This window comes from Lepisma saccharinum, chromosome 12 (genome assembly GCF_977018435.1).
Source record: "Lepisma saccharinum chromosome 12, izLepSacc3.1, whole genome shotgun sequence".
Classification (NCBI taxonomy): domain Eukaryota; kingdom Metazoa; phylum Arthropoda; class Insecta; order Zygentoma; family Lepismatidae; genus Lepisma; species Lepisma saccharinum.
Window position 1 is genome coordinate 68,441,037 of NC_139240.1, and position 27,983 is coordinate 68,469,019.

General features: G+C 39.8%; 1 protein-coding gene across 1 annotated transcript in view; it reads left to right on the forward strand.

The window, feature by feature from the left end:
- The window catches only part of LOC145996374 (uncharacterized), an 86,624-nt gene that overhangs the window by 32,136 nt on the left and 26,505 nt on the right, over positions 1 to 27,983 (forward strand). The window contains exon 3 of the mRNA XM_083132804.1: positions 26,011 to 26,753. Within this exon, the coding sequence (XP_082988930.1) occupies positions 26,011 to 26,753 (743 nt within the window). The remainder of the gene's footprint in view (positions 1 to 26,010; positions 26,754 to 27,983) is intronic.

The following is a 27,983-nucleotide window of genomic DNA, read 5'->3' on the forward strand; positions in this document are numbered from 1 at the left end:
GTATACTGATAAAAAGCTGTTTTTTTATAGTTAGATAGTGTAAAATAGACTAAGCTTAAATATAACCCTATTCAAATAATAATAATAATAATAATAATAATTGCTGTAAGTAACAGAAAACAACATTCTTTGTTATAAAATATCTGTACAATTTCACCATTTCAATTACATTAACTCTTTCCAGAAATCTCAGGGGAGGCAAGTGCCCCCCTGCCCCTCCCTGCGGGCGCCCTTGATTTTGAGCCTGATGGCTTCAAATTTCCCTGAAATTTTAGTATCTTTCATGGATACTCCAGGAGGGAAATTTCCCCTCATGTAGCAACACTGGCTGGAATCCGCGACGTCCAAGACATAGGATTTGGTGGGAAAGCGGAAGCCTGAAAAGAATGACACTGAGAATCCAGCAGAACAATGACGTCATGCAGAAACGGACAAGAGATTTGGTGACAGCTACGTCAATCGGCAGAATGCTTTTTTCCCAGTTTTGTTCTTGGGTTACAAGCTCAGAGGCAGCCCTTGTTTCTTCAGAAGAATAGGGTGCTTGTCGTGGAGGTAACTTTCCCAGTTTTATGAAGCATCTTTCTTTTTTTTCTCTAACAAGCAAGGATGAAATCAAGTTATGGCGGTGTTTCCAGGTTGGTGACCTCATATAACAAGCCAAAGAGCTCTCTCCGTATCTATCTCGCCCCTCTCTCACCAGCGATAAATTAGAATTAGCAAAGATACAGGCGCGTAATTCATTATAAGACTCGCGCAAAGAAAATAGCTTTTAACATTAGCTGCCATGATTAGTTGTATTATTCTCAAAACATCCCCAGTTGGCTGCGCAAATCTGGCTAGCGCGCCTAGCAACACTGTATGACGTCACCAAGACGGTTAGCGATAGGTGCTAGGCCGAGATGACGTCATCGGTTCGTTTGCTGATTGGTGGTTTCGGGAGTTAGGACTCGCTCCCAAGCTACATTTGAATAACAGCCAGAAATGTTAGGAAAGTGATCTCACTGTACATGTACGTACATGCTTGCATGTGTGCGTATGTAGGGCTGAAACTTGTTTGGCAAGGATAGAATTCATTATACACACCACTAATTGAACTAAACTGAGAAAATCTTCAATAAGTTGGGTGTGATACTGCAGGGTGGGTGCTACTGGTTCAAAAGCTGCTACTAAACTGCTACTTGTTCGAAGGCTGCTACTAAACTGCTACTGGTTCAAAAGCTGCTACTAAACTGCTACTGGTTCAAAAGCTGCTACTAAACTGCTACTGATTCAAAAGCTGCTACTGGTTCAAAAGCTGCTACTAAACTGCTACTGGTTCAAAGGCTGCTACTAAACTGCTACTGGTTCAAAAGCAGCTACTAAACAACTGCTACTGGTTCAAAGGCTGCTACTAAACAACTGCTACTGGTTCAAAGGTGCTACTAAACTGCTACTGGTTCAAAAGCTGCTACTAAACTGCTACTGGTTCAAAAGCTGTTACCAAACAACTGATACTGGTTCAAAAGCTGCTACTAAACAATTGCTACTGGTTCAAAGGTGCTACTAAACTGCTACTGGTTCAAAAGCTGCTACTAAACTGCTACTGGTTCGAAAGCTGCTACTAAACTTCTGCTAGCCATAAACCATTTAGATGGGGGTCAAGGAAGGAGACAGGTTGGGGGGGGGGGGGAGATGCACAAAAATACTCAAAAGTTCGAAGATTAATACAGGTTGTTCTACATGGCAACAATGTTATCCAATAGTCAAAATGATTTCTCTATATACTAAGGGACATGAGGGACAGCCGTCTTTTTATGAGGGTACCTTGGCCCATCCTTTAGCATTGCTACAGCACCGGTCAATTTGCCACCAAAATATTGTATGAGTTTTAGCTTTCAGTCCACTTTTATGCACAGGAAGGCTTGGACCGACAGTTTTCAAAGTGGGATCCGATTCACTTTGTGCCCCCACCGGGAATTTATACGTGTATATAGCTGTGAATTAAATTATAATTCGAATTTTATATCATCGAAGATGGATGTTACGAAACAAGTGACGTCATAGTATCTTTTCAAAGGTGCCCCTTCTTTCATAGCATCCCTTCTAAGCAGCTGACTGATGCATTTGATTGTATTTCTTTAAGATTTCCCCTTATATTTTATGTATCTGTTATGTTAGTTATTTCTTTAGACGGGAAAATTTAGAATGGGAAAATGACGAGAAAAGCGAAAATTTAGTCCTTAGATTGTGGCAACACTGGTGCCAGAACCAGAGTAAGGCCCGTTTTCGACGAAAGCATTTTCTCTTGACATTTATGCGATGACCTAAATACTACCTTGTAAAGAGAAAAATGTCAGATGCCATGACATATTTCATGGCATTTCTCAAGGATAGATTCGATCCTATTTCCGTTACAGCAGCATAACAAATCAGAAGCGAGCTCTAGGTCACGAGTGCAGATATAATGGCTGTCGAGTGAGATTTAAACATTGTATCACATCACATTTTAAAAGCCGATAACTATTCAACCGAGAGGAATAACGTTTCGTATGAAAAGGTATTAGGTACAAATCAATGACGCTGCTTAATTACATACTTTATATCGTACCAGCTAATTGCCCGGCGTTGCCCGGGTATTTAATTATCCCAATCTTCTATTAGACAGGAAAATAATGAATTCTAACTATAGTGCAAAATGAACTTGGAGTTGAACGGGATTTGGAGTGTCACTATTCATCTCAGCGGCTCCGAAAACTATGGATTCCACACTAATATCGGTCGTTTTACATTTCACCCCTTCCCACCCCCACCCCTAAGGGTGCCAGGGGTGTGTTGGAGTTGAGCGGTATTGGGAGTGTCACTATTCATCTTAGCGACCCCGACAACTATGGATTCCACACTAATATCGGTCGTTTTCGATTATTTTTACATGTCACCCCTTCCCACCCCCACCCACAGGGGTGCCAGGGGTGTCTTACCCGCACAGTATTTCTTTCCAGATTGTAAGTCATACGTGTACCAAGTTTGGTTGAAATCGCTCCAGGCGTTCGAGAGTTATGCCGGAACAAACAAACACACACATATACACACATACATCCATTTATATATAAATGATAGATAGATAGATAGATACAGTATACGTATGGAAGAATAAATTAGATGTTTCAATTGTGAACACCGGGTACTGGTTCATCTATACAGGGTTTTCGTAAATGATTGTCGGTGTTACAAACAAGCACTGTACTTTACGTAATAAAGGTAGACACATGCAATTTTTTGCAAAATGTTAGAAAACTCACCAAGTTTTTATGACAAAGTCACAAATGTTCCATGTGCTCGCCTTGCGATATCCTGCAGATATATAAGCGATAGTCCATTTCCTGCCACACTCGGGATAGCATATCACGTGTAACACTGTTGATGGAATTCGTGATGCGTGTTTTCAGTTCCTCGATGGTAGTGGGTAATGGAGGATAGTAAACGGTATCCTTTATGTATCCCCAGAGAAAAAAATCGCAAGGAGAAAGGTCAGGGGAACGAGGCGGCCATGATAAAAGGTTTTCATCCTCATCACTCCCGCGCCCAATCCAACGTTGTGGTCATTTTCTGTTGAGCAATGATCGCACTTCACAGTGGAAATGAGGTGGGGCTCCATCCAATTGAATGATGAAGGTGTTAGAATCTTCTTCCACTTGAGGAAATAGCCACTCATTCAACATATCCAGGAATGTCAATCCTGTAACTGTTTTCTCCATGAAGAAGAATGGACCGTACACCTTTTCTCGTGACACAGCACAAAAAACATTCACTTTAGGCGAGTCCCGAACCAATTCAACAAACTGATGAGGATTTTCCGTTCCCCATATGCGCACATTGTGTGTGTTTACTTTTCCACTTAGGTGGAATGTCGCCTCGTCAGTGGAAACGAAATTCTCGATGAAATTGTCATCGTCAGTCATGAGATTTTGCATATCGCTGGCGAACGTTTCCCGTACACGACGGTCGTTAAGTGTTAGATTTTGATGCAGACTTAGGCGGTATGGTTTCATGTTGAGCCGTTTTCGTAGAACACTCCATAATGTTGTCTTCGGTATGTTTAGTTCCTTGGATCCATCAGGAATCGATTTCTTCGGGCTCCGTAGATAGGTTTCACGAACACGCTCCACATCATGTTCCGGCACTGATGGTCGACCACTGCTTTTGTTTTTGCAAATGCAACCTTTTTCCTTGAACTGCGCATACCACCTTCTAATCGAATTGTCTGATGGTGCATCTTTCGGATATCGCGCACGAAAATGTCGCTGCACAACTGTAACGGACCTCGTTGCGTGATATTCAAGCACACAGAACGCCTTCTCACTAGCAATATCCGCCATTTTGGAAAACTGCCGCCTAGAGGCAGAATCTGGAAACAGAGGTCTATGAAACAAATAAGGAACAAAACTTGTTGAGTTTCTCAAGAATATCGTGCATTTGTGTTCACCGTGTCATTCACCCAAATCGGTTACAACAATGAGGAAACCCCGACAATCATTTACGTTCTCTGTACACTCCGGAATGTTACAGAAAATTCTTCCCTGTAAAATACTGTCTGCTATAAAAAATGCTATAAGAATTTTGGAAGCATTTATGCTAGCAAAAAAGGCCTAGGGAAATGCTTCCGTCTAAACCTAAACCCATCGGCGATGCAGTAGATACCGCATTACAGAAACGAGTTACTTAATTGTTGCGTAACGGAGCGTCCATTGTTAAGACCCTTATCTTCATTCTTCATGTGAATTGTAATTGGATTATCCTCCCCACCATACGCTTACCTTGAATGGTTTATCTTTCGTACAGGGATCCCTCGATGGAAAATATCAACGTGTGAGGTGGATTTTTAATGTTTTCTTTCACTTCACACTAGGGCTGGTATGACTCCGAGAACGACACAGAACTCTAGACGAGACCAAGATTTAGCGTCCGAGAAAATTATTTTCCTTAATCAAATTGTGTGATTTCTTCAGGCACAACATCGCTGAAATGTACTTCGTTGTTCACAGATAAGTCACATAAGTAAATACACACTCACAATTATAAGCAATTGCAAAGGCAATGGAATAGCAGCAACTAGAGTGCTGCTTCGAGAGGTTTTCGCTCGAGCTCCCAATAATTCGCACGGGCGACGCTAGATAGCGTGCCGAGGTGCGAGCTCTTGACGTCACTGAGGAACTAACACAGAACATCATACCAGCTCCCAGTGGTGCTAGAAGAGGGGGGAGGGAGGGTACAGGGTACTTCCTCAAATCTTTATGGGGGAATACAGTACCACCCTAATGTCACCAATCCACATTGTAACCCAAGTAAAAATAGTTACAATAGAAATAGATTCTAGTAGTATATAGCTTTTTTTTGCCAATATTATCTAAGAAAGAAAAATGCATTTCCCATTCGGAAATATTATTCGCTTTTTCAAAAAGCAATGATTTTTATGTAAAAATATTTCAAGTCTCGTAGCGAATGTCAGGGAATGCTCTGTATATTGTTAAAGTTTGTTACCAACAACAGATGTTGTCAACAAATGGTGGTAACCAGAAAACTAGTTTGACTTTATTTTTGTTAATAACTTTTGTTAACATCTTGGCTGCAAGATGCCGACTGTGGAGGAAGTTGTACTATAATCTATGGTTGTACTATCTGTGGCAGCATGTGTCATTTTGGCGCAACAGAGAAGACCAAGAAGATTCTGGGTGAGACCTTCACTGCAGGCATGAGCTAATTGTAGCGGAAGTGACCTGTTGGTTTTTGTTTTTAAATTGTGGATAAGTTTCGTCCCAAAGGACGGGTTTCTCGCGGCGGAACAATTCATGTAAGTTCAGCACTTCATCCTTTGACCACTCCATCTCACTCAAAAGATTTTCCGTGATAAATAAATTACAAAACAAAACACACCTCGCACTCGCTGGCTGGCTGTCACTGGCGTGATGGCGGCGGGAAGGGAAGCGGAGGAAATGTTGCTAACATCGAAAAAGCTCTGTTAACATGTGTTGGTAACAAATATTACTAATATTCTTTGATCTTTACCGACTTCTTGTGGATAACAAAACTTCTGTTGCCAACACGGGAAATCTATTGCTAACATGAGATGTTAACAAATTCACAAGCTTCTTCGAAATATTACCAGCATTTTTGCTGGTAACATGTGTTAGCAAACCCGGTGTAAACGCGGCTTAAGGTTTTGAAGTTGACTTTCCTGACTTTCACGTGTACCCTTTTTAATGCGCCTTTAAGCGGTACTACAGCCGCTATTTTCACTGCTTTTGACCAACATGTATTAGCCCGTCACTTAAAAAAGTGACTGACAACGAAATCAGCTATTACCGACGTTCGCAGGATGAGCGCTGTTTTACAACAGGACTTCCCTGTTGGTGAGCGTCATGTCTAAAGCGAGAACCGAATTCTTAGGCTCAGAGAGATGCACTTTGACCTTGGGCGGGGCAGGAAGGGGACTGAGGTTCCAAGAACAGCCGGGGAAGAATTTAGATCGTGTTGTCCTGTCGACGTTGGCAACGTGCGCTTCGCTTTTACAAAATTCGCATTTCCGCCACACACACGCGCGTTAATGGCGATCTTTCAAAACAACTTCAGAATTTCCAAGCATGTTCAAGGACAACTTCACGAAGCCTAAAAAGTTGAAGCCGCTTTTGTGGTATTGTTTAAGTCCTCTTTGGAACGCCACTCCGGTATCTTTGACATAGCTATAGAGGTTTGGAGCCAGCATCTGTTTTTTCTGAGAAGCTCTTCTGTAGCTTTTACCTGCAGAGTTTAAATATCCAACACGTACTGCGACACTCCCAAGGTCTCCTCATTGTATAAAAAAATATTTAAATAAGTAGTACAACCTAGCAAAGATAAGCGCAACCTCACATGTTATGTAATCTATAAAGAAACTGAGTTGGCAACATCTCATTTACTCCACGTGAACTTGACAAGAGCTGTTAGTCCTGAAAACGGACGCTATTGGCGGGAAAGGTTTGAAGGGAGGCATTTTTTGGATCTGAAGTGAAAGAAAGTAATAATTCTCTTCCCACAATTGACGCATGCGTCACTTCAGATCCAAGAAATGTAATATAAGCTTAGTTCAGCGCTCTCGTGTAAAATAAATACTTATCCTATATGAAGAAATTAGAATGTAGAAGCGCTCATGAATGTCGTCGCAGAGCAAGCTTTCCTTTTTCCCACAATTGACGCATGCGCAGCATGCGTTCACGAGACGCCTCTGAGGGGAGGATATACAGGGCTCCACGTGAACTTGACATATGGTTGTCAGAGGGAAACTGATCTATTGGAAGTTTCCAAGAAGTAACGTGGCGTTCCAATGAGGACTGGGACTTTAGTTCTCGTGTCAATCCATTGTTGAATATGTTGTTCGTTGGTGCTGTTAGGTGTATGTAGTCTAGAACAGTGGAGTATGCAGGATTTTTTTGCGGTGGGGCGGGGACTCTAATTGTAAAGGTGGATAATACATAGCTGCCTTCTTGGAATCCAGGACAATTGAGATGAAGCCAAAATCACAGACCATTGCGATGATTTTGACGGTGAAGGTCATTTTACAAATTAATCGTAGGACACTTGCGACGATCAGGACGACTAAACCCACACCTAACATAACCTAAACTTTCTTAACCTAACCTAACCTAACCTATTAGTGGTTGTAATGCAAGTACGTTTACAAGCTACCTTGCCAGCAAGGACACCCGCAGGATTTTTCTCAGGGAGGGCAAAGTCACAGATTTTTCATTATTAATAATAGTAATAAAAATACTAGTACTATTATTAATATTATTATTATTGTTTTGTTTTATTTATTTATTTTTATTAATATTATTACATTACCATTACTACTACTACTTATGTTTTGTAATTTCCATATTCTCTATATATCTATACACAGTGCCATTCACGGATGAGTCTTCCGTTATACAATTTGCATGACTGTATACTTAATACAAAAGGCTGTTTTTTAGTTTGATAATCAGTGTAAAATAGACTGTAAGCTTAAATGTAACCCTATTTCAATTAATAATAATAATACTTGCTGTAACTTACGGCACAGAAACCAATACTTTTTGTTATAAAATATTTCTACAATTTCACAATTCGAATTACGTTAACTCTTTACAGAAATCTCAGGGGGAGTTGGCATCGCTTGCCAGTCTCAAGCCTGGAGGAAGTATGAGAGGAATCAGTATTCGAAAATATCAATATTTCACATAATTCTCTTGTAAAGGGTATTGTACGGGGTGTTAAGTCACCCTTCAATTTGATATTTAAAATGTCATCGCAATTGTCCACCCGCCGTTTCACTTCTGTGTTCATCGCAATTGTCCGGCTAGCGCCTTCTTGGGGGAAGCGGGCTACACTAGAAAATATTTCGTAATTACCATTTTTAACCTTTGTTTAAAAAGTTGTTCAAAGACAAAAATAGGAATCGGGGATTCATTTACAACTTTGGTTTATCCAGAGTTCTTTACTGCTATAGTTTGAAACTTTTGGGAGACACTCCAGCCCCATCAACTCCGCCCCTCCGCTTAGGCCAGTGCAGTGGGCCAGAATTTTTGTCCTGGTTCGGCTCTCCATAGGTAAAATAATAGTTTGACATTGAACACACCCAGTTTTGTAATTATGTATATCGAACGTATCACCAGTAGCACATCGGAAATTGAAAAGAAACAATAATTTGGAAACTTCTATTAGCCCCCGGTAAACATGTTCTGCTTGTTGTTCTTACTCAATAATACGAAATATATAAATTAATTATTATAATGTGCATATTGTCCAGTGGCGTCTCGTGGCCTCAAATTTGGCCGTGGCTTATTTTTTAAAGAATTTAAAATATAATGACAATTCACATGAATTACAAAAAATAGGTATTTTTTTCTTCTAGACTACAAAACTGGACTTACTTTTTTTAAAGAATTTAAAATATAATGACAATTCACATGATTACAAAAGAAACAGGTATTGTTGTGAAACATACCTTTCTACGAACGTTGACTCCTGTTCTTCTGGTCAGCAAATTTTGTTATTACTTTTTCGTTGAAGCCCTCTATGTTTGAAATGTATTCTTTCTCTATTATAAGCAAGTGCCAAGGCATTTGGTCTGTCTTGTCCCATTGCATTTCTTAAGCAGGTTTTAATACGCTTCAATGTGCTGAAACATCGTTCAGATTCAGCTGTTGCCACTGGAGTTATTAAAACTATGTTTGTCATTTTTACTGTTTTTGAAAAGGTACCCTCTAAATAATTTTAAATAAAAAATGAATGCAATCTACTGATAGAGTTTATGTTTTTCAACTCTTCACTACAATAAAGAACACGAAGTTTCCTATTTAGTTTTCCCTCTTCTATGAAGGGATAATAAATCTGGGAAGATGCCTCTGTTTAAAGATTGTTCTCTTTCATTATGTCCTCGTAGAGTAAGTTCATGTCGACCACATAATTTTAAGCAATCGATAATTCTATTTAATATATGCCTATTTTTCCGGACAAATTCATTGTGTCTTGTAATTGACAGCCTATGTCCTTCATCAATTTGTGTTCGAACATCAACCCTGCCAAACTCACTCAAACATAGCGAATGAAAGCCACCAAAACACTACAGAACAACACGCGAGATCGAACGCGACGCAACGGAACTAGCCCCGAATCAGCACTCAAATCCATTGCACTCTCCTCTCCTCTCTCTGCTAGCATGTGACCTTCACTGTGGCGTAGGTGGGTGTAGGCCACGCCTTCCTTTGCGACGTGCCCCGGAAAGCGATAATTGACATCAATGCCGCTAGGAGCGCTGTCGTATCCATTGCAACAGACAATGAATTTACGTGGGTAAAAATCGCCTTTCAAAAGACTGTGTGATAGTTATGCGTTATGGTGATTGATAATTACGTCAATACATCCGTTTTTCTTTAGGGGCTAAGCCCCGGAAGCCCCAAGGGACGAGACGCCAATATCATTGTCATTATATAGGGCACCTGACCTTCAAACTAAGGAAGAAAAATCTCATATTTTTCAAACTCTCATGTGTTCATGGGTCCCGCGTACATTTTATGCCCCTTGGCCCGGAACCCACCTACGGCCGGCCATGCTCATCGCGGAGGACCTGAATTTCAATCAAAAATAGTTCAAATGATTGATTGATTTGGTGTTTTAAGTCCACTTTATGTACAGTAAGGCTAATCTGCACTCGACCTACAGTTTAAAGTGGAATCCGAACCACTGTGTGCCTCCACCGGGTATCGAACCCGAAACCCCTTGATTACAAGGCGGCGACGCTACCACTGCGCCATCGGGGAAGCCCCAATAGTTCAAATGCACTATTCGTTTAATTGTATGATGAAACTAACCAACTAACTAACTCTCAAGCATTCTTAAACCCGAAGCTTTATGGCTGCAGCAACACAAGCCTTCCACCTGTCCCTACTCTGGGCAAGACCAATCCAATCTTTTCCATCCTTACCTTTAGGTACATCTTAACGTTATCCTTTAATCTTCGTCTTGGCCTTCCTACAGGTCTCTTACAATCGGGTTTCCCAACGAGAATCCTGTAAACGCTTCTTTCCTCTATAATTGCGAAAATAGAATTGTTGTTATTATTAATTAAGCGCACTAAGCTGCGTTTCAGTAGGAGGATAAAAGTGAGAGTTTACGCATCATTAATCATCAACGAATTTTGACAAGGAAAATCTACCGGGAATTCCCTAAAACTGCAACAAGTACCCTCCGATTCATCAACTTGTACGAGTGCCCTTGGGAGAAGCTCAGTCATGAAGATGCTTTTTCCTCCCAGATCCGTGTGCAGATGGGGGCCCCTGAGGCAACGGAGGAAATGGAAAGCGAAGATCCAGTGTTAGAGGACTTTGACACTGAACCAGGCCGCTTTGCTCTCTGCTTTCTTCCTATCCGGATTTTCACAACAAAGAGCGACCAGTTAGCGAACCAGCTCCTCGTTAATTAGCCGAGCAAATTCCTCATTACCCATTCAGAGACGCAGATCGAGTTGAGGTGGTTGATCGACTGTTCCAGGCTTTTGAGGAAGAGCTCTCGCGACAGGAGTCACGCTTCGATGTTTCTCCCAATGTCCGTTTCCTTTCGGAGTTTTACGAGACGAAATGACCGTATATTATTTCGGCTGATAGTGGTCCTGACGGCACACTTTCTCTTTCACTCGCCCCCGGGGGCAGTCGTCCAAGCAATCTTCCGCTGCAACCAACTCAGCTCCCAGATTTGGAAGTTGATGAACTAGTCTCTGTCTGCTGTGAGAAAGAAATCAATGTACACAAATACAAGCTGATTTGAGAACTCATTCGCTATTCAAATTATCCGATATGTCATCTGGTGAGATTTTCCTGAACTACTCCTTCAACGCTGCGTTGAAGTCGTTCAAAGCATGGGGAATTTTAGCCGGTCCCGGGTTCGAATCCCGGCCTGAGCATGGATGTTTGTGAGTGTCCATTCATCAATTTCATCATATCATCACTCATCCCCATCTTCGCAATTAGCCAAAAGTGGCACAAAAGCGAAGTGAAATAAAGCAAATCAATCAGGAATGGGGAATTTGCGAAAGAGTAACGTCTACTGTTGAGTTTGGCTCTAAATCGTTCTATGGGCCAGAAGAAGAAAAGTTTCCATGCGTTTCCACCCCGTGGAATCAACAAACTGAAATTTGTAAATAAATCAGGGAAAAACAGAATTGATTGACAGAAGACTGGCATGGGGGATAACATTGAAATGCGGCAATGAAATTACGAAGAATGCACCAGTCTGCTATTTTTCGAAAGATGATTATATATTATTACCATGCAAGTAAATGTTTTAATTGTACCTTATAAATAAAACTTTCTTTTTTCGAAAAGTCATGAAGCGCCTTGTCCAATGCATCCAGATAAACAATGTATTATGTATGAAATTTGGAACAGCTGCAAGTCGATATTATGAAACTGATGAAGAGAGATTCACAAAGAACAACCATGCCCAGGCCGTGATTCGAACCCGGGACCACTCTGCGACGGAGTTCAGTTATTCGGGGTACAATACCCAGTGGATGTGGTTCTGATCCTACTTCGAACTCTAGATGCAAACCCGATTAGCCTATCTGAGCATACAGTAGATTTACGACACTTGAACAAGCACACACTTCCCCTATTTCCAGTCCACGTTTCTTTTGACCTCTCACTGCGGCACAAGCGATTGGGATTTGAGGGCGTTCTTCATGATCTCCTGTTTCTTTCGAATTTTCGCCCTTGATCGTTGTCTTGGGTTCAGAGGGAGAGGGGAGAAGATGCTTAGCTCATCTGCTCTTTCTCAATGACTCCCTTTCCCTCTGGAGCAGGATGATCTCAAGGACCAATCATCTCGCGATGACCTTCTCTCTACTCTCTTGCAGGATGCGCTCCGAATAGGAGCTTTCGTTCTTCAGATTTCCGATATAAGCATCAATTCACTAATGTACACTTTTCATCCATGCGCACAAGTGCTTTTACCTGCACAGAGATAAAAGTTTGTTTGTATTAACCAAAAAGTAATGGAATTTTGTTTTACGTCCACTTTTATGCACAGATAGACACTCACAGTTGAAAGTGGATCCGAACCACTATGTGCCTCAACCGGGTATCGAACCCGGGACCGGGATTAACCAAAAAGTAGTTTCTGGCAACGAAACATTTATTTCAATAGTCAAACAAATGAATGTTCACTAGTACTAAATGCTTTTAGCCGACTACGTTGCGAAGTGCCACGACGCCAGGTTAGAATCCCGACCTAGCCATGGATGTTCTTTGTGAATGTTGCATCACATCATCACTTATCCTCATCGTCGCGATCAGTCAAGAGTGGCAGAAAAGAGAATGTAAATAACGAAAATCATTCATAAAAAATGGATGTCGATCATTATCAAACCGTGTACATTCGTTAAGATTACTAAATAATTTGGCCAAGGCTATCAAATTTAGTAAAAGCTACTATTTTCTTTATGGTTACGTAAAATGTAAAAGAGAGAATGCCATGGCGTCCAGTGAAAGTATTTGTTCCCTATTAAATCAATATTGTTTTCAATTGCAAAAATTGGATCTAAATCTTTTTCCCTCGCTTCGTTCGCGATATAATTGTTTTCTATAATGTAATGCATTTGAATAATATGTGTTGTATACTATATGTATGGAATAAATGCGTGTGCTTGTTTTCCATTATTAGCTAATGTGAAATTGACGGCGTTGAAAAAATATTTCAACTCGTTTGTTCCAAACAAATGCTTTAGCGCCGACTTCTATCCCCCTTATGGGTATAATAACGTCTTTGATACTACTACCACTAGTAATAATAATGTTATTGGTACGTTTACCCTGCTACTTGCCCCCCCCCCCCCGCGCCCTCCAGACAAAAATTCGTGGTTGCGCCTCTGTTCTTACATGCAGCAATGGAGAATTGCTATAATATGAGTCTACTATAGAAAAGATTGTTGAGTGTGTTAATGAAACTATAATAATTTCAGTAACATTTCTTCCAGTGAAAATAAAACATTCTGAATGTACTAACTTGTCGTCCTTGTAGCTGAATTTTGGCGATTTTTGTAATGACGGTTTACAAAATATCAGCTGCCATGTTTGTTTACAGCTTAATTCTTGGTACCTGTCCCTGGTACCCGAGGACAAACACCACCCGTGTCTCATTTTAGAAGCGAAACATGTAAAGCAAACACGCTGTAAACACTCACAGGGCAATTTATCTTACAACTTTAAAAAGGCTGATTTTCAGAAACTGTACCAAAAATTATCTGCTGTTAACTGGGAGATCTTAAAGCTTTCCAATGATGTTAATAGAATGGTAGACATGTTTTATGATGTAATGTACGAATCTCTCGATGAATGCGTCCCTTTAAGACACGTTAAAGCACCAAAATATCCTAGCTGGTTTACGACTGGTATAATTAAGAAAATTAAATCAAAGGCGTACCACCACAAAAAGTGGAAACAAAGTGTAGGGGACCCAACTTACCATGCTAATAAATTTAGAGGAATTAGATCACTAGTAAATAAAGAAATATCAGCTGCATATGATAACTATGTATTAAATGTTGAAAAGAATATGCAGAATGACCCTTCTCTCTTTTGGTCGTATATAAATAGTAAAAAACGCGACAAACCAAAACATCCTGTTTCTGAGGATGGTGAGCCCCTACCGAACGTAAACGCGGTTGCAGAAGAATTTGCGAAACACTTTCAGTCTGTGTACACAGGCAATGGGTCCACGTATAATATTGAAATTATGACAGAGCATTCACAAAGTAGAGTGCTAGACATACTGAATATTCAAGAAATCAGTATAAATGAAATCGAAAATGCTATCAAAAAGTTAAAACCAAAGAAGTCCGCTGGACCTGATAAAATCCCACCATACATTTTCAAAGGTTGCGCTGATGTTTTAAAGGTTCCTCTGTCTATCATCTTCGACGCTGTCCTATCATCTATGCAGTTTCCTGATAGATGGAAAGTGACCGCTATATGTCCAATCCAAAAGTCGGGTGAAAACAATACGATACAAAACTACCGTCCTATTTCTATTTTATCCACTCCTGCGAAAATACTAGAACAAATACTATACATGCATATTTTTAACCATGTGAAAAATTCCATATCCGAATTTCAACATGGATTCCTACCTAACAGCTCGATTGAAACAAATCTTGGAGAGAAATTGCATTATACAAGTACAGTATTAGACGAAGGGGGGCAAGTAGATGTGATATATACTGATTTCTCAAAAGCTTTCGACACAGTAGACCATGACGTACTACTGAGTAAACTAGGTAGCTTTAATTTGTCACACTCCCTACGAAAACTCATGGCGTCGTACCTATAATGAACAGGCGACAGTATGTCACCTACAAAGGCTTCTCATCCGATGAATTTTTGGTGAGCTCAGGCGTCCCTCAGGGATCCAATATAGGGCCTCTTCTATTTTTGTTGTTAATTAATGATTTACCCGAACACCTGATTGATTCTCGCAAACTCTTGTTTGCTGACGATTTAAAGTTCTACAAAAGAATAACAAGTGCAGACGATTGTGCCTCCTTACAACGCGACATAAATAGGTTGAGTGCGTGGTGTTCGTATAACAAACTTTCCCTAAATGTTAAAAAATGCTTCTCTGTTACGTACACCAAGCAAAAGACGCCTATAGATTATCGGTATAAAATAAATAATGTTAACCTTAAGAAAGCGGAAAAGGCAAGAGATCTATGAATACTTTTTGATTCTAAATTAACGTTCACCTATCATCTGGACAAAGTAATAAGCGAAGCGTACAAGCTTGTTGGATTTATTATTCGCACGGGCAGGGGCTTCAGAAGTACACAAACACTAAAAATATTCTATTATTCTCTAGTGCGTACAAAACTCGAATTTGGCTCTGTCATATGGAACACAGAAGTTCAAAAACATACAGCAAATTTAGAACGTGTACAGTCAAAATTATTGCGATACATGAAATTCAAACTGGAAGGCGAATACCCCAGGTTCGAATCGTATACCAACTTAATAGAGCAATTCCATGTGGACAGACTTGACCACAGAAGGACAGCCCGAGACCTTATGCTACTTTGGAAAATTTTTAACGGCAAACTTCGATCTCCTCTGTGGCTTTCGCAATTCAAAATACGCATTCCGAACATAAAAACGCGACCCAAGCATGGAACCTTCTATGTGAGCAAAGCGCGAACAAATATCATGAAAAGGTCACCTATTTGGAGAATGAGTGCGGTCTACAATGCTATGGAGAAAGAGAATAAAAGCGTCGATTTGTTCACAATGTCGTATTCCAAATTCAAGAAATCAGTTATGAATACATTGGCTAGAAAAATAGATGGAAATATGTTATGAAACTCTACAATATTGTTATTCTATGTATTGTATAAGAAATTGTACTATTCTATTACAATGTGAACTCTAAATTGGTGTAAACCTGTTGAGTTCAATATAATAAATAAATAAATAAATTCTAATAACAATATTTACGGTTTAACATGATTAGTATTTTGTATATTTTTGTACATAGAATTTTTGCTGTTTTTGCCCATAAAAGTTTCTGAATTTTAAATCCAGAGAAATTTAAGTGTGTTTACAGTTTACTACATATTGCATTTCCTTTCGTATGAGCTTCACCCCATCAGTACATATATTCTGATTCCTTTCTTAGAGCCTAATAAACACCATTGAATGATCATGAGATTAATATACTGGTATCTACGAATTCCTTAAGTATATTATCATCTCAATTCTCATTTATTTATTAAAAGTGATCAGTGATTTTTAAAAAATCACCCGATTTAAATCAAACAATCTTGCGATTATGCTATCGGCAATGCGCGCGCGTGTGTGCTATTAGTATTGTCTGTTGTGTTCTTTTATTATGATTCAAGCTTTTTCCTTGGACCAGAGGGTACATGAGTTTCCCTCATTACGTCATACTGCCTCTTGCAGTCAACTTTGACCTTACGGAAGAATTGCTGGACGACTATAATGAAATACAAAATAAAAGAATACCCCAAACGTGCGACCATCGACGCATTGTTCTTAACGGCACGCTTTTGTTTCGCGTGTCACGTGGGGCGCGAAAGAAAACGAAAACACCGTGATATCATAGCTTCAGCCTTCGCATATTAAAACCTTGAACTGCTACTCGAAAAGTTTTCTCACAAATTGCAGCGTAGCTTGGGAGAATCGTGTCTCCCCACGACCTTCAGGCGTTCTTCTTTTAAATGCCCGCTAGAGGGCGCTTCTTGCTCTAAGTGTTCATTAAACACCCATTATTATTATCATTATTATTGTTATTCTTATCGTGTCTGAAATAATTTACAATTTGCTTACAATGTTACATTCTTCAAAAATATGAAACATGCTTTCTATCGATTGATTTTAGTGACTTACGGGGTGGTCCAAAAGTATGGAGACACCGAATAAAAGTGGAATGACATACTGGTCCGCAAAATTAGCTTTGTAAGTTTGTCCTATTTAATTGAGGTGTCACACGCTATGGTTTCCATTTAAAATTTTCAAGATGGCAGGTTTCAAGATGGTGGCCGTCATCATCATGTGCCCTATAACATTTCCGCCCACCCGTATTACAAACCTACAGAGTTAGTTTTGAGGAACAGTATGCCATTCAACTTTTATTCGTGTGTCTACATACTTTTGGACCACCCTGTAGTTTATTTTACTTCGCATATCTACACTTTTGGCTAATCGAGAAGATGAGGATGAGTGATGATATGATGAAAGGACACTAGTCCATTCCCAGGCCGGGATTCGGAACTCAGTGCCTACAATATTCTTTAAGTCGCATAAGTCTCGAAGAGATTTGTTGCGCTTTTTTTTTTATCTCCGTTGAAATATGATCTGACCATTCTGTGTGGGAATCCACGACGGAGATTATTAACGGTACTTTCTAAAGTTAATGGGTATTTTTCAACTTGGGGACAATCATGTGATCTCTATTTTGTCACCAGAAATTTCGATCCTATTATGAAAAATTTCGACCTAGTTGGGTTAAATTTTAGCAAGTTAATTTGTGTTCAATCACTTATGGCGTCAAGGTCTTTTTCCTTTACAAATGGGATGAAACAGATAGGGAACAAATAACATCGACGAGTAGAAGACGGTCTGTCATGAGGAGACTGTCAGGAAATAACAGTCCGCCATCTTTTGGCGGGTCGGAAGCCTCTTTTGCAGATCAAAACAGCGATTCTCTTGTTTAGGCTCCACACTGCAATTCCTTGTATAGGCCAGTCTGAGTGCCATCATCTCGTAAATTTTTTTACAATCTTTCCCTCGAGAGGGAGGGACGGTCATCGTGCTATTTTCGCCTCTGCGTTCTTCTTTTTTTTTCCTGTCGAAGGAATTCAAAACATCATCGCTTGCCAGTCCCCCGAACAGTGATTCCAACTCTAGCATAATAATGCTAAACCTAGAACAATTTTAGCTTCGTTGCCACCTAGCACCCTATGTTTGCATAACGGGAAAATGTAGCGTAAAATGCAAACTTGCTTCTCTGGGAGGGATAAATTCTCTTCAAAGGACGATAATTTAAGAAATTAAAAATGAAAGTATATCGAGATCTTATTTTCGATCCAACCACACCCTCTCCTCTTCATCTTTTGTTTATTCTCCCCTGTTTACCTCGCGAGCAACATTTCATGTCAATAAATCGGAAGAAAGTTGTGGGGCGCAAACAAAAAAAAATGTTTCACTTTGTAGTCGACGAATCATCCCAAACTTCCTCTAGTTCAATGTTGAACTCATCACGGAAAGTAGAAGCGTAACTTAAAATTACAATCATCCGAGAAATAATTATATTCATAAATTACCATCAATAATAAGATCTATTATTATTATATAGATCCTAATACAATTTATCAGCACTTGGCAAAATTTCACAGATTAAACAGCGCTTTTTCTTATCGAGAGGTTGGCAACGCTGCTCACCAAGAAGACTTAGATCGTACTTCTCAGTTTCTACCAGAGACCAGTAGTCATTTGATTTGATTTGATTTTTGCTATTTAGTCTGCCACTTTTGGCTAATCGCGACGTTGAGGATGAATGATATGATGAAACTGATGATCTCTCAAATACACAAAATTACGGAGGACAGCAAAGTTACATTTGCCAAATGCCAAGGTTGCCAGATTCTAGACTCTTTAGCAGTCGCGAGCGAATTCTGCTTCAGGAAAACCCGAAAAAGACAATTGTTGTGTGAGTGGAATTATTAAATAGGGTAAAAGAAGGGATGTTCGCCATGCTGGGAATTTCGCCGTTCTTGTGGTTTTTGTAATCGTAGATAAAAACTATAGGTTGGAAACACTCACTGATGCCTGTAAAACATCAAGTATAGTACAACACACATATCGTTGCCGTTGCGTAGATACCAATTTTCGTTTCGTCTCCCTCTCTCTTAGCATCACGTGTTCTACCCTGCTCGCTAACCTTCGCTATTGTTGCCATATTGTCATTCCATTCCTGGACACACTCGCGCAAACATCATTGAAGACAATTGAATAGCGCTGCAGCTCGCGGTTCACACCGTTCGGCAGGGACGGTAATGTGGCAATATAGCACGGCGTTGTGGTTGCTTCTTTTATGCAGTGCATGTTCATTGGCTAGCTAGTAACTAGTGTTGCCAACTGTAATAATGAAGCACTATTTCTGTCACGGAAGGGGAAAGGCAGGTAAAGTGACGGTGAGTTTTGTTGGATTGGAAGCACCATATTTTTATTTTATACTAAGTATTTGACCGGTTTGACGTTGTGTGCGAGTGCTTCTGAACTGTAGACAATTTACCGAACCCATAGCTGTATTCAATGTTATCTACTGGTTATAATCAGGGCTAGGATTTATAGGTAAATACATACTTTTAATTTGACGAAATATCGCTGAAATTTTGTGATATCTTTGCGAATAGTAATGTTTGTAGTGATTTAAAGTACATTTTATTGTCAATATTTTTCCATATTTCTAACTTTAATAAATACTTACTTTTACATATTTAAGGAAAATATACTTAATTTTACATATTTCAACAGGTTTAATTCACAAATTGTTCATATTTCATAATATTGGAATTGTTCAAAATAAATAAATTATCTGACTCCAACAGCATTTCAACTCTTGGCTCCGGCACGTGTTCTTGTAGAAATGGCATAGAGGAGGCTGTCATTTTTGCTGCTTAATGCGATGCATATTGTATTCTGTGTTAAAATTGTCATGCTTTGATGGGTGACCAAGTTCATAGCAGGGCCGGCGGAAGGGGAGGGCGAACCGTGCCCCCTCCCAGAGCGGCAAAATTTAAAGAGAAGAAAAAAATAAGCCTATTGAAAACTGTGGTCGAGCGAGATATTCTTTTGCGCTTAATAGTATTGAAATAGCATAAGAAGTCTCATTATTTATTTTATATTTTGATGTTTTACTTAGGAATATATTGATTTTCAATTTCCCGTTCCTGCGTAATGACGGGGTGGGGTGGGGTGGGGGGGTTCGAAATGGAGCTGCATCTGCCGCCACCGCTCAGGGAGGCAAAATGACTAGCGCCGGCCCTGGTTCATAGCATAGGAAAAAGCCGCGCAGCTTATCGTCTAGTGGCAGTATATGTTGTTATTGTTTTTTAAGCCGGCATCGTTTGTAAATGTACAACAAAGGCAACCGACTGACACGGATCACAGAGAGGAAATAATAATACTGCTTGAGGAGGAGTGTTGTGGTCCAATTGTCGCGGTTTAACACGTTGGCATGTTATTATCTGCCCTTGCAGTTCCTTACCAGTGTATATGGGTTTTGGGAGTGAACAGTTAGAACGCCACCAGTGCAATAATGCAATGGAAAATAATATTTTTTTATTTTCTTTGAAGTCACTCAAATAAGGAATCGTATGAAGAAGTCTTCTTTGCAGCACTTTTGTTAATTTTACGTATGTGTTAGTTCATATTTTGCGAATCTTTAGTCCATATGTATGTAGCTACATACAAAGCCACTTGCTAGTACATATTAATCCTAGTCCTGGTATAATGCATGACGTTTAAAACTCAACGTTAGATAGACCTGAATTCTCTAATTTTCTTGTTGTACGTAACAGCTGTGCATCGGCGCACTGCAGCGATTTTTCTATCTGCTCCATTAGCAACACTGTTTCTTGAGTTGTGTCGCGCATCGCACGGCAGAAATATCTGTGCTGGACTCTAACATGTGCCTTGTTTCCACTGGAAACTACAGTGTGGTGAGCGAACTAGCAAGCAAGCTGTACAGTTTGGAATGCGCAGTTGCGTCTACACAGAAGACAAAGAAAGGTGCCGAATTTCAATACTACGTTGGAAATTGTCATTTCGTGGCAGATAATTATTTTTCTTCCTTTTAATTATTATTAATTATTAATTATTTAATATTACGTCATGTACAAGTAAACTTAAGTTGTTTTCTTTCGACTATGCATTTGCTGGTAAATTCGCCAGAGTAACAGAAAATGTGGCGATCAAGTCAACATTTTGTGGTGACTGTGGCGATGATTACTTGAATCACAGAGATAAGAAAGTGGACTGGTAACAATGCTTAATTTGCCAACAATGGTTTCATGAAGACCGCGACAAAGGTTCAGTAAAAGCGTGTGGTTTGTGCACAATGTGTGATGATGGTGACGCACTTGCTTCCGATTCAGAATCTGTTTAAATGATAGGTAAATAAGTTATATGGCGAATTTCCCAGCATGTGGCGGGAATTTCGCCACTTTTTCTCATTTTAGTATTTTTAATATTACGTCATAAGTATAAATCACACAGTGTATATGTTATATTCCTCATAATCCACAATGACTACTTTTTGTATCGTATAAATGTTGTCCTTCTCCCCCAATTCGTTTAGAAGGGAAAAAATGAAAATAATTTTGTTGGCGAACTTCCCCTCCTTTACCCTATAATTTTAATCAGTAATTTTTATTTAAATTTGACAATACTTTTGCTTTTGAAGAAATCCCCCCCAAAAAATGGTGGAAGAAATTCAAAAATATTAGTTAGAGTGAAATCAACATGTTCTAAAAATGCCAGATGGCCGTTTGACACGAATATTATTAAATTACAGCCAATGGAAAACAAATTTTAGGAAGCCCATATCGCTGATGGAATGATCAATTTTTGTAGTCACAGAACGGGCTTTGGTTACCCAGAACTGCGAAGGGAAGAATACTACTTTTGCTGACGTAGGTCTGAAGATTTTGTATAGGATCACATTGAGATTAAATATTTAGAAAAAACGAATTGGGGCCTCCCATTGCAATCCCACCCAGGGCCCCGCGATATGTTTCTACGCCAATGTGTATAATAATATGGGAGACGTTTACTGAATTATCTATCAGATGCAGTAAATTCAGAAAAGGGCATGAAAAAGTTCAAAATCAAATTGAAAAAAACTGTTACTAAATCAGGAATATTATAGCGTTAGTGAATACTTAGATTGTAAATTTTAGAAATGTTGTAATTAATTATATTGTTCGCCTTGTAATGAAAAATGTGAACTGTACTGAACCCTTCAAATACCAATGTATATGGTTTATATGGAGTAATAAATTCAAATCAAACAAAAAAAAATATTCTTTAAAAAAATTTCCTCGGGTCTGCGCCCACTCGGCACCCCCTAAAAACGCCGCTAGAAGACACCACATTATTTTCCCTGGAGGATGGTATCTCCTAGTAAGAATGACCAATACAGTAAACAATAAGGGAGCGACTCTTCGCCGCCACACACCACAACAACCGTCAAGATAACGAACCTCAAAAGCAATGCAAAACAAGTTTGTGTAGTGATATTAAAAGTACTATAGCCTTTCCAACGGCCTTAAAGACAATAAAGATAAGATTAGAGGTGTTTGAATGTAAGCTGAGCTGTTGGTGGGTATGAAACCAGCAATGGATGTAATTGACAATGGATGTTTTTAGTGGTTACCGCGGCCGGCAAATTACTATTGTCCCCTCTCCAAAACACATTCAGCGCGTGTCTATACTGTTTACAATGTCGCAGAAGATGTCCCATGCAGAACCGTAGTAGCGCTGAGGCAAAGGGCGCTAAATTAGAAAAGGTTTGAAAAGAATGAACGTCGCAGTGCCACCTATTAACTTAATACTGTCGACTTGAAAAAAAGGTGTATATATAAAAACTTTTTTCATCGTGTTGAAATACTTATTACTTAAAATCAGTTATTGCACCGTATTTTCCCGAATCTAATGTGTACTGGCAACACTTTATCAAAACCTCGCGTTCAAGTTTGGTTGAATTCAATTCGTGTTCAATAGTTGAATGTTCCTATTTCTTCCCCAAACTTAACTTACGTTCGAGTGCAACGTGTTGCATTGTAAGAGCTGGACTACATTTGTAATATAATTTGCTTAACAAATAACAGCGTTATATTGTAATGACAAGTTCGTAACTTAACCCCATTGCTGTATAGTGTTATTCTGTAATAACATTCAATTCATAACATAAACCCATTGTTGCATAAAATTAAGTTTCGAATTACATTCGCCAGCAAATACACACACATTATATACAGGGAGTCCATAAAGTCCTGCAAAAAACTAAAACTCTATAACTTGAAAACTATTAAGTTTATTAACAAACTATTTTGTGTGTACTTACAGCAAGGTTCAAAGTTTATTTCCTGCTTGTTAGGTTCATCGCCAAACCTCCAATTGTGCACAATTGCATGCTGACGGTGCTCTCCTGGGATATTCAGAATCACATCTCTTATTTGTTTTCATTTAGGTCATCCAGATTAGCTGGTTTCTGTGAATACACCTCGGTCTTTACATGTTCCTACAACCAATAATCGCAAGGTGTCAAGTCTGATGATCTTGCAGGTCAAGGTGTGGGCCCTCTTCGGCCAATCCATCTACCTTGAAATTGTTCGTTGAGAAACTGCTGAACTTCAAGGGCAAAATGCGGCGGCTCCCCATCTTGTTGCATGTGGACATCATTGATGATGCCTGACCTATTAAGTTGTGGCACAGGGAATGTCTGTAGCATGTTCAGATAGTTGTTGCCATTTACCGTGTCTTCCTCGAAGAAAAATGGACCAATGATGTGGTCCATTGAAATCGCACACCACACATTCACTTTGGGACTACCCCGAGTTTGCACTTCAAACTCGTGTGGATTTTCAACCCCCCATATGTGGTGGTTTCCCATATGTTGTCTGGAACTTTCTCTGCACTAAAACACAAGATTTAAACTCTGCAAACCACAGAACACATTGTGCCTTTTCCTGGATGGACGCCATCTTAAGTCATATGATCACGTGATTACCAGTGCAAGCGTCACTGAGCAGTGTGGCCAGAACAAAACTTTAAACTTCCACCCTTCTCACCCAAAAAATGTGTATTGTTAAACGCAACAGCTAAAAAGTTATAGAGTTTTAGTTTTTTGCAGGACTTTATGGACTCCCTGTATATTGGTTTCAAGGTTTTGAAAATTGAAGTGCGGATTAGATTAGAGTACATACGGTATATGATTTGTTAGTGACCATGTGATGTACAATTTACCAAGTATATGACTGACAGTATGTGCAGAGGCATTTTGAAAACAGCAAACGCCAAAATCAGAAATACGTAATCGGTATTTGAGCTCGATGTATTGAATTAACGAAGGGTTCGGGTGTAAAACATGGTAAGTGACATTTTGGTCATTTTTGAGTTACAAAGTAAAATGTGCAATCCTTCAATTTTCGAGTGAAATTACCATGTCATACAATTTGCATTGGACTCAGTGAAGCTTTCTGAAATTGGTAAACACAACACGAAAACAATTTATGTACAGTATAACTTCTAATAACCTTTTTTTTAATGAACTCAGAAATTACCAAAATGTCACTCACCACGTTTTACATCCGAGTCCTTCAAATAGTCAAAAAAGAAGGTAAAGTGTTCCCCTGTGCTTAGCACCACGCCATGAAGGCGTATAGGGGGTGTGGGGGTAACGCCCCACACGTGGTGCTGATCACATCACCCCCACTCACGGCCGGATCAAGAAAGTGTGGGGCGTCCTTCAAATAGTCTCCTTTATAAAATAATACTTCGTCGTTGCGTTCTCTATATTTAAAGTACATCTAAATACGGTAAGACATATACGAGTTTTGTAATTTTTCATGGACTTTCATTGTAATCATTTTGCTGCGGATTTCTATTATAATCATATATTTTTTTTTACTTGCGTCGTTCAAAGTGCAATACCAGACCAGCCATGACAGTAACGGACTTCCCTTATAACTTATATATTTGCAAACAAGACGCGCAGTAATGCATCTTTCGTGAATCACACTTAAGAAATCAGTCACTGGCTTTTAGTTTTCTGTCTTCGATTAGGAATTTCCAGTAATGCAAGTGTAAAGTCCAAAAATTGACATTTGATAATCATGAATTGTAAATGTTCTAATGTGAAAGGATAATAAAATCTACACTAACTTCAAAAAACCCTTCCATTTGAAATTCCCTGCACTTCACTACCTACTGCAAATTGCATGTCCTTCTAATAGTTCTTAAGTGATAATATAAACACAAAGAAGCCGACTGACAAAGGGTCAGTGCGAGAGGGAAGAATGTTGTTTTCAAAAAAACTAGCACATGTACAATGTACAGTACGGCACTTAGTGACGAAATCACATTTCTATTTATTTTTTGAAAGTTTTGAAATGAAAAAGTTAGTAATATGAATTTGGTATTAAATATGTTTTACTTTGGCGAAGGTTACTCCTGTCACTGGTAGGATTAGGTGGTATAACTATGTAGTTGTAGATTATTTTTCTTTTCTTGTGCAGTCGACGCATGTTGTTGGTTTTTGGCGAAAGAAAAATTAAATCTTCACTCTATGCGGGCGAATCAAATGAATGCGAGTCGAGGCGATAATGTATGTATTTGAGGAAATTCACTATCATATGTGTAGTTCATTGGCCCGTATTTGAATCCCATCCTGGACATGGGTGTAATTTTATCGTATCGTACACATTCTCATCATAGCGTTTAGTCAAAAGTCGGGGGAAAGGGGTGCTAAATAACAAGAAAAAAATAAATACTAGCCCCTTAGTTGTGACCATCTCTGCTCCCCAATTGCTTCTTCAACTCATAAGTCGACAGGTCTGGGGTGTAAGGAGGGTGTGCAAGTCTGTCCAGCCTGAAATTCCGCAATTCTGCGTTCGGTGCTGGCACGCTGCAACTCACATTCTACAGCGACTCGCTTCTCAACTATGTTCTACTACAGAACTTACACATCTGTAGATGCAGTTGTACAACTTGATACTGAACACAAATAACGATACAGCGTCGTGCGCCATCTAAGGACATAGTAGCGAACGGAAATAACTACTTGCACCGAACACCCACTTGTCTAATTTCTGGAAGGCTTTGTGTAATTTTAGAAGAATGTGTATTTAAAAGTGCCTTCTTCAACTAACCACGTTTTATTCTTTTTCCGCAGGCTCCCACACAACAAGACTATGAGCGGTGGATCAAAGTACTCGTTGTGGAGCTGCTGAAACAGACCCCTCTTGACGGTGTGAAATACTTGGACATCATGAAGATCACGGAAACAATGAAGAAGCCCTCGACATGGGAAGACGACGGCGAACCCAAGGACCAGACCAGGCTGACGCACCTCCTTGGCTACCCGGTGTCACGAAGTCCCGTCGCCTCGCTGACCACCTCCAGCGACAGCTGCAACGACGAGGAGGAGGACGACGAGGTGGGGAAGCTCCCTGAGGATGAGGAGGAGCTGCGGTCGAGGTGCCAGAGTGATGTGTTCGTGCCAGTGAAGGAGAAGAGACGCCTGTTCGAAGTGATCATCTCGAAGCTGAGTCGAGAGGCTGAGCAGTCGACTCGAAAGACTCCTCCGAGGAGGAACATCGGACGCTCGTGCGTGAGTACGGAGAACTTGAACACTCTGATGAGCAAGCAGACGACGCACAGGTTCCAGGAGAGGAACAACCTCGCCAACAGCCGAACCAAGTCGCTCCACGACCTGAGCGAAGCGACGGTCGTGGAAAGGACTTCGCGGTGTGTGTCCATCAAAGACATGTGCAGGATGTTCGAAGAGAAGAGCTCACAGGGCTGTGCTCCATCCGTGAGGACACGTGGTGCTAACGAGAGAGGGGGCAGGTCGGGCTGGGGAGTGAACGGGTCATCCCCGAAGGAAGTTGTTCCGTGCTGGAGAGGTCCTTACAGGTAGATATCTACTGGGATAGTGCACGTTTCCACTAACACTATTCGTTCCACTTCTACAGGTAGATATCTAAGGTAAGTTACCGCAATAAGGCCCACCTAAAAATGTTTGCCTTTGAAACTGTCAATTTAGAAGAATCGACAATTATTGTTAGAGGACATGAAACTTTATTATGTTGGTTACAGACTATCAATATATAGCAGTCGTACAATTCCTCAAAATACAAAATAAAATGTGATGAAAAAATGTTTGCAATGGGCCTTATTTTGTAACCTATTTCACAATAAGGCCCGCGTTGCAACACTCAAAGTTCAATGGTAAATTGTTACAAAACTATGCTTCAAAGCACAAAAGAGCAATAGATCACATTCATCACATTATTAACCACTTACGAAATAAAAGTCTAAGCTTACAATTCAGTTTCAGTCCATCTAGCAGCGAGGGCAAGTGAAAATGTCCACGTCCTGAGGCAGTATCCCAGCACACTCCTCATGACGCCATGTCCCGCGTACCACACAAGCTCTTGGGCCTTGTTGTGTAACATGGCACGACATGCCGTTTCGTAATATTACAGATCAGTACAATAAAAGTACAACGGAAAACACTTTGTTGTTGTAATGGACATGGTTAATGTTACATGCAGACCAAGTACCTATTATCCTACTGTCTACAATACATGAACATATATAAGACGAAATATGTAGTTTGAAAGTTATATCTCACTTTTTTGTAACAGCAACAAAACTTCGGACTGCTCCAGTTCCTCGACGATTCATACTACGCGGGAATTACGGGTAAAGTTCTTCCTTGAGTACTTTCAGCTCTCGTACAATGTTGCCATCTGGCAGTCGCTCTTCATAGTTTCAGAGAAACAGTCAGTGGGCTTTATTGTGGTCCGGGCCTTATTGCGGTAACTTACCTTACTAGGATAGTGAATGTTTCTGCTAACACTTTTCGTTGTAGTTCTACAGATAGATATCTACTAGGATAGTCCATGATTCTGGTTCGTTTCACTTTACAGGTAGATATCTACTAGGGTAGTCCATGATCTTGATAACAATATTCGTCCTACCTCTACATGCAGATATCTACTAGGATAGTTCATGTTTTCACTAACAATATTCGCTTTAGTTTACTGAAAACATTTTTACTTCTACAGGTAGATACCTAGCACAATAGTCCGTGTTTCTGGTTAAGAATATTCATTCTACCACTACGTATCTAACAAGCTG